This window comes from Pygoscelis adeliae, unplaced genomic scaffold, assembly GCF_000699105.1.
Source record: "Pygoscelis adeliae isolate BGI_AS28 unplaced genomic scaffold, ASM69910v1 Scaffold482, whole genome shotgun sequence".
Lineage (NCBI taxonomy): Eukaryota > Metazoa > Chordata > Aves > Sphenisciformes > Spheniscidae > Pygoscelis > Pygoscelis adeliae.
Window position 1 is genome coordinate 480,012 of NW_008824192.1, and position 8,160 is coordinate 488,171.

Genomic DNA, 8,160 nt, shown 5'->3' on the forward strand with positions numbered 1-8,160 from the left:
CCCCTCCTGCTCCCCAAGCCCTCTCCCGACTGGTGTAACTGGTCCTGGGTGTCGCGGGTGCCTGTGGGGTTGGCAAGGGTGTGTGTGTCTGTCCCTGGGAGTGCCTCCATCTCCCAGCCCGGCTGGGTGAGGTTTTAATGCAGTCGTGCACCTGCATCACTGCTTTGCCCAAGTCTTGGGGTTCTCCAGCTGGGTTGCAGGAAACCTTGAAGCTCTTGCTTTGGTGAGGCTGCTAAAAGCAACACCAGCCCCACGGGAGGGGACGGTGACCTGGCTCTCATCCTTCCCTGTTCGGTGGCTCCAGCAATCTGCAATCATGAGTCAGGGCAAAGCTGTTATCTCAAGGCGTGGGGCTCTGGGGTGGCACCTGGGCATGGCGGTGGCCCGAGGATGGGGAGGTTGGTGCCTGACGCAGGCGGGGAGGGCTGAAGGGTGTCAGGTCAGGGTGTCGAAACATGTCCCCTGCCTGCTACCTGCCAGGGCTTGCCTGGACATGCTGGGACTTGCCTCGCAATGAGGTCACCCTGTTTATGTGCTCCGACTGCCAGGAGATAGGAAGCTGGATTTCTATTTTTACTCGGGGATGCTCAGTCTGGGTTGGGAGCGGGGCCGGGTGGAGGGTCGGGGCGGCCCCAGGGGCAGAGTGTGGCCCCACCAGCCCCCAGGCTGGAGGCTTTCCGGCCGCCCACCGGCAGCGCCGTGCCTGGTAATGTGGCACAGGCGATCCAGAGGGGCTGGGGGTGCTGAATTTGGGCAGAAATCTTCCCTGCAGGAGGCTGAGCACCCCATTCCTGGGCAAGTTTGAGGGTGGGGGGTGCAAGCCTGGGGGTCTGTTGTGGTCCTGGCTTTGGGGGTCCCAGCTTGGGTGGGCAATGACAAAGCTGTCTTGCACACAGGGATTTTATTCCTGTGAATCTTTTTTTTTAAAGCAGATCTAATGAGCACGGCTATCCAAGCGGTGTCAAGCCTTAGCTCCGAAAGCCGTCAAATCCCAGAGCGTTGTTTGCTTTGCTCTGATAACGAGGCTCCTCGTAACCGCGGGTGGCGTGAGGGATCCATTAGCCCCACGCATGTGTAAGGGGGAGGACTGCTCGGAAGGGAAGGCTTAGCCACTTACTTGTGAAGGTCAAGGCTTTTGGCACCGATTTGGGGAAAAAACAAACAACAGGGTCTTTGGTTACCCAACAGCTTCTTGCAGATAAGGAGGGTGGTTAACAAAGTGGTCAAGCTTGTGGCATGTTCTTGCAGTTGCTTAAAAGGCTTGCTTGCCACCGGGCCTGGGTTCTTGAGATGAAGAAACTGGCCAGAAAAACATCCTGTTGCTTCACTTGCCCATGTGCCAACTTGCCTTGTGCCTGCGTGGAAGTGGGAATGCAGCGGGGTTGTGGACGGAGCCAGTGGTAGCATCGAGGTGCCCTGCCCCGGCAGGGCTTTGCTTGCTGGAGGAGGAATGAGGAAGGTCAACATTTGCACCTTCCCCCCATCCTTCTGCATCGCACCAGGCTGTGTTTGACCTCAGTCATGCTCAAGCCTCTGCCCAAGACACCACTAAAATCCCAAATGTCTGAGTCCAAGATGAGCGCTGGCAGATGGAGGTCTCCTCTGAGCTGCCTCATTGCAGAGCCCAACCCAGCTTGTCCCACCTTGGCTACTGCCTGCTTTGCCCTGGTAGCAAATGTGCCAGCCCTTGGGCTTGCTCGTGGCTTGCCCAACACCCCAGTAACTCGCTCTGCTTTCCTCCCAGCCACCACGATGCCCCTGTCTCAGAGCAGGGCCGGGCAGATGCCATGCAGCAGCAAGGTGTGCAGGAACCTCTTTGGCCCCGTGGACCACCACCAGCTCCAGAATGACTTTGAGGACCTGTTGAAGCAACACCTGGAAGAAGCTCAGCAGCGCTGGAACTTCAACTTTGAGACGGAGACTCCCTTGGAAGGACACTTCAAGTGGGAGAGGGTCTTCCTGGCTGAGCAGCCGCCCCAGGAGGTCCACAGCCTGGTCAAGGTCACCAGCAGTGAGAGCAGGAGCTCCTTGGTCCACAAGGTCCCCCCTGAGGACCGTCTTGGCAGGATTTGCCCCGAGGGGTCTCAGCAGAGCTCGGAGGTTTACAGGGCTGGTTCCCCACAGAGCTTGAAACGTGGGCAGACCACCATCAAAGGTGAGTGCTGGAGGCTTGGTGTCATCCATGAATGCTTGGTGGCATTGCTGGTGTCATGGCTTTCCTGGTAGGGACGGATGGAGGGGACTTGAGTGCAAGAGCCCTGCCTGGCTCCTGGGCATGGGGAGGGAACCACCCTCCATGTGTCTCTCTCCTGGGAGAGCAGAGCCCATCTTTCAAGGGGAAAAGGCTGCAAACTGGGTGCCTTTTGGTTGCTGGAGGTTAGGCAGGGGGCTCACATTGTGGGTTTTATAGCTGAAGATGCCCCCAAATAGTTCATCACCCTGAGTTCCCATGGCCTGAGCCTGTCCTCTAAGATCAAGGGTTGGGGTGGAGGTGCAGGTGAGACCAAACAGAAGAGATGGTGGAGACCTACAGGCTCTTCTCTCCAGGAATGCTTTGGCTTTGGATGGGTGGCTCTAAAATGGAGTCCACCTGGGCTGGGTTTTGGGGTGCTTCCCTGGGGACACCTCCCTCTTCCTGCCCCACTGCTCCTGATGGGCTGGAGGCACTTTCCAATCCTCTCTTTCTGCCTTCCAGACTTCTACAGCTCCAAGCGGAGGATCGTCCCTGACAAGCCCAAGCCGTGACCTGGTGGTGCTCGGCTCCTCTGCCATCGGGGACAGCTGCCGATGCTGATGTGCCCTGGGGGTGTCTGTGGCTCTTTTTTCCCCCCACCCTGTACTGTGTAAGGTGTCTGTATGAAGCAATGTAGTGTCTGTAGTTCCCTATTTATGAGTAGCTCTGGGGTCCTGAGGGACCTTCACTGTGTGCAATGTATAGGAGTAGCCGACGTTGAGGCTTGTAGCCCCACGGAGGGGATGGAGGAGGACTGAAATGGGCCCGGTGGGACTAAGGCATTGTCCTGCCTGCAGAGAAGAAAGAGAGTGTCTTCTGCCCTGTGTTGGTGGGGCCAAGAATCGTCCTTGCACCATCCTGCTGTCCAGCTGTGGTCCTTCTCCTGCCTGATGGCTGGCCATGGAGGACACTTGTGTCCCAGCCACCTGGTGGCACCAGATAGCCTTAAGAAGGGTCACCAATAAGGATCGTAGAGCCCTGGGACAGCCTGACCCTGAGGACACCCCGGTTGCTGGCACATGGTGGTGTCCCTCTTCCCAGCAGGATGGACCCAGTGGTGGCAAGCCCTCATCCATGCATGGAAGTGGAGTGACGCGGGGTGCTGCTCCTTCCCATGGCTGCTTGGAAGAGGAAACGCTGTTTCCTGGACAGCCTGTCCTTGGGGTGATTCACTGGTGCTCTCACCCATCAGAGATGGGCTGCAGATGGTGACAAACCCGCTGGAGGTCCCCAGCGCTGAGCTCATTGTGGGACCAATGCTGCCTGGGAGGCTTTGGGGTCCCCTGGACTCTGCTGACCCAAACCCCCACTTTCTTACCTTGTTGTTGGCTTGTTGAGTGGTGCTGTTTACCGTCCTGTTCCTGCCTTCTTCAACACTGACACCAGGCTGGGGAGCTGCCTGCTCTGGCCATGTTGGACTGCTCTAGGAAGGAAGGAGTCCTGCTCACTAGCAAGGATGACGCCGAAAGATGAAACTGTAGCTTTTTTTCCTGGACTTTTTCTCTTTTGGGGCTGGGGGGAGAGAGGACCCTCACTTGGCTCTGCAGAGCAAGGGGCTTTGGTCGCCTCTGGGACCAAGAGATGTTCTGGAGCAAAGGCTGCTCAGTCCCAGCGCTGAAGGATGAGTCCCTGCTCTTGAAGGACTCAACACTGTCAGGTCTCAGCACTTTCGTGGAGTTCATCTCCTGCTCTGCTGGATTTGGACTCTGGAAACTGGTGCAAGATGGTCCCAGGCAGAAAAGGGACAGGGTTGACCTCCCGCCTTGCACCGTGATGCACTTTGCTGTCAGTGAAGCTGGCAAGCTCCCAGCACTAAATGTTTATTTATAAAAAAAAATTGCTATTAAGTCCATGTGGGGGAAAGGGGAAATACCTGTTTGTTAATAAATGTTAACTCTGAATAAACACTCGTCTTGTCTAAGGCAATTGGTGTCTCTGGGTTAATGGAAATAATTGTGCTGGGAGCAGGGTCTGGCTGTGGGGAGGAAGATGTTCTGGTCTGGGTCCCTGCCTGGCTCTGGGGGCTTGAGGGGTCACTCTGGGGGTGCAGCCCGGAGCTGGGAGCTGCCTTTGGGCTGGCTGGGAGCAGGGGTGGCTGCAGCACAAACCCAGCTGTGCTTTTCACCCAGCTGGCTGTGGGAAGGGGCTGTCCCAGCCCTGGGGGACTCCTCTGCAGCATGAAACATCAAAGCAGGGGGATGGGAAGCTGTGCAAGGGCTGAGAGGGGCAAAACCTCACCACAACCCCTGTGCTTAACTCCACTCCCCTGGGACAGCTGTCTGTGCTGTGGTCCTGGGGGCAGGACTGGTGCTGCCACCATATCCCCAGCAGAAGCCACTGTCACCTGTGCAGGGTCTCACTGCGGGACCCCTGTGTGAATGTAGGCTCCTCTGCTGCCCACATCATTCCCCCTTCCCCACTGTGACCCCAGGCTGCTACTCCCGACCCCACTTGTGCGCTATCTTGTGGGGCAGGTGGCCGTTAGCTGTGGGCAAGCTGGTCATGTCCCCACTCCTCCTTTAAAGGGGCCCCAGGTGCCCAGGCCAATGAGGGTGACCCATGTTGTAGGACAGGGATGTGTGAGAGCATGTGATGGCACTGCTGATGAAAAAGTACAGCAACAAGTCCCAGGTGGGACTGGGACTGGAGCTGCTGGATGCCAGGGCTGAGGTCCCCTGAGAGTCAGGGATGCCTCCACCGTCAGCTGCTTCCTCCGAGGACTGAGCAAGACTTGTATGTGGACTGTGAGCTCAAGTTATGGTTAATGTGACAAATGGCCTGATTTGCAGAGGATCCAAGTGAAAATAAAGTTTTGATGGTAACAACCTTGTTGTGTCATCGTTCAACCGAGGATCCGTAAAGCATCTGCCTGTCCCCATAGCATTGGGTGACACCCATCCACGCCGATGCCCCTTGAAATGCTTGCAGAGCACATATCACGCAGCCTTTTAGCTGCTGCTGAGTCAAGCCCTACAGATTTAGCCCTTTTAATCTTTCCCCTTACGTCAGTCCTTTCAGCCCCCTTGGCCGCTGCCAGCTGCTCCCCTCTGCTGTCACCTCCCGTTTGTCAGGAGCGGTGGCAATGGAGGAAGCAAGAAATAAATCAGCAAATGCCCCCTCGTCCCTGCCTGTGGGGCTCTGAGGGCAGCCAGGGTCTGGCTCTGCTGTGTGAGAGGGAGTTTGGCACTTGGGCTTGAGTTTTGCACCCCGCTGGGAGACCCCAGCCCTGCACCGCCTCTTCCAGGCAGGGGAGGACTGTGTCCCCCCAGCTTTGGGGACACAAAATGGTGATGGACTTCCAGCAGCTGAGGAACGGATGGAAACCTTGCACTTTCAGCCCAGATTGTGTTTTGCTGCTCTCCCATCCTCAGCCTGGCCTCAGCACGGAGCGAGGATGCTGGGGTTCAAACTCCCACGACGGCCGAGCGGGGCCGGGAGGAGAGTCAGGCGCTTCCCCTTCTTTCCCCCCTATATTCAATCCTCTTTCACTGAGACCTGCCCGGCATCTCCTCGGGGCTGAAAAGGGTCGTTGCTGCTGCAGGGCTGGATCGTACCCTCCCATGGCCGGTGCTAACCCTGGCGCAGGCTGCCGGCAGAGCTCTGCAGCTGGAAGCTAGATGCCGGAGTCTTGCTGGGCAGAGGGCACGAATCAGTGAGCTGTCCCAGGGATATTTAGGGTTTTCCCCCCAAAAGCATCCTCAGGGAAAGCAAAGCCAAAATTCAGCCTTCTCCATACGCGGCAAACAGCCCTGGGGGTTGCGAGACGCAGTGACAGACTGAGCTCAGAGGTGGTTTTTGCAAGCTGAGCACCCCAGCCTGGCCGTGGGGTTGCTTCAATCTGGGGTAACCAGCACCAGCTTTGCTCAGAGAGCGGAGAAGAAACAGCTGAGCCCTCAATTGGCCTACAAATGCCCAGGCGGAGCGGTTGCACCTGAGCTGGCTGCTGCTTCTTTAGGTTAAACAGCAAACAAACAGGCTGTGACTGGGTGGGTGTGATGGGGCAGGGCACCCGTGCAGCCAGTTTCCTGCAGGTGATTTAACCAGCTCGGATAGGGAGAGATGGGCAGGGCACCAGCCTCCACCCCCTGGCTCCTGCCCCGAGAGCCTGGGCTCAGACCCATGCTGTGAGCCGGGAGATGTTAATTCTAGTTGTAACCTAAAGATAATAGTTGGCATTTCCCCTTGTTATTATTTTAGGCTTTTGCTTGGGATCTTTTCCAATTTTGCAGTTCAAGTGGAGCAAAAATGCACGTGACCCACCTAATTCCCCTGCCCCCTTGCAAACCAGAGTGGTTGCGGACCACGGGCAGCTGCTGGCTTTGGTGCCAACTTCACAGCTGAGTTAATAATTCAGGCAGGATCCTTGAAAAAAATGTCAGTGCGAGCAGCACAGTGGGGGAGATCTCCAAATCCTGGGGCCAAAGAGCCCCCGCGGGGGGGGGTTGCAGGTTTGTTCTGTCTTTGGTAGGATGTTATAATCTGTGGGTTATGCATAGCCTTGTAGTTTGGGTTATTTGGACTCTTAAAATAACATTTGCTGTTTCTCTGATGCTTTTCCCCTGCTCCAAACATCTTCCAGCCTCGGCCAGACAAGGAAAGGATGCAAACAAGGAAAGGATGGGGCCTTCTGCTGCGGGTCCCGGTGACGCCGGCGGTGCCCTTGCTTGGGGGTCTGGGGGGGGACGGTGACCCTCTGGATGGGCCCTTCCTGCGCCCCGCTTGCAATGCGGCAAACAGGAAACGTGTGAGCGCTGGCAGTTGAGTGTAACCTGAAAACGGAAAGCCGCCTTGAGTAAGAGTGAAAATGAGAGCTCAGGCGCGGGGCAGGTCAAACGCCCTCGGCGCGGGACCAGCATCCCTCCCAGCCCGGGGAGCCTCGCTGCCCCATGCACCCTGAAACTGAGGGTCCCTCTCGGTAGGTGGGAAAGGTAAGCCTTGCTAGCTCATGCGTCGCCTTAAAAAACAGAAAAGCAAGGAAAATAAGGGGTTTTTCTTGCTGTTGGTGAGCTGGGGGGGCTTTTTCTTGCTGCCTGTGGGGGGACTGTGGTTGGGGGCCCTTTTCTGATGGCTGGGAGCAGCGGGGGGGGTTTTGGAGGGGAGGCGGGTCGCCGGGAGTCGGTGATGCCGTGGGGGGGCCCTGCTCAGCCGGGTCCGGGGGACGCGCGGTTCCCATCCCAGCCCCCCCTGCTTGTTCTGTGCCTCCGTTGTGCGGTGGGCTCAGCTCAGCCCCCCGGGGCCAGGGCAGGTAACTGGGGGCTTCCTCATGCCTTAAACAACCCCACGTGCCCCCCCGGAGTTCCCACTTCTGCTGTCTTAGAGGCTGGGACCACCATAAAGGCAACTGGTTTCTGCCTCCCCTGGTGGCCTGTGGGACTCCAGCAACTCCACAAGACCCTCTCGCTTTAAGGGGAAGGGGAGGTTTTGGGGGGCCTATTCCCGCGTCTCCAGTGCACCCTGGGATTTAGCAGAACCACCGTTTCACATTGCAAAAGGAAAGGGGCAGAGGGCTGGAACAGCCGGGGGTCTCCCCGGGCTGGGAGCGGAAAGCCGAGCTGCAGCCAGCTTGAGCATGGCCCCGACTCTGCGTCACCGCTCTCCGTGGCTGTGCTTTCCTTTACTCGGTTTTTCGGCTTTGCCACGCAGAGAACAACCCCTGAGGCGGATGGCACGGTGGCTGTCGGTGCTGCCGCCACCCACCCAGGGGTCCCAAGCTCAGACCCCGCAAGCCGGGGCGAGCACGCAGGGATGATGAAAACCTCGCCGAGGTCTCGCGCAGCTCTCCCCGGAGGTGACTCATGGCTGTGAAAGCTGGGGGAGGAATTTTAAAAGCTGCTGCTGAGCTCCGAGAAAGCAGGTGGAACCACCGCGTTTTGCCCAGACCTCCAGCATCGCCTTGGCTGGTCCTTTGCCGGTGTCACCTCCCGGCT

General features: G+C 57.8%; 1 protein-coding gene across 1 annotated transcript; it reads left to right on the plus strand.

Moving 5' to 3' along the window:
* Positions 1–1,752: 1,752 nt before the first annotated feature.
* CDKN1A (cyclin-dependent kinase inhibitor 1A (p21, Cip1)) lies at positions 1,753–2,745 on the plus strand. The gene is made up of 2 exons (XM_009334743.1): positions 1,753–2,155; positions 2,696–2,745. The coding sequence occupies exons 1-2, from the start codon at positions 1,753–1,755 to the stop codon at positions 2,743–2,745; spliced, it is 453 nt and encodes a 150-aa protein (XP_009333018.1).
* The last annotated feature ends 5,415 nt before the right edge of the window (positions 2,746–8,160 follow it).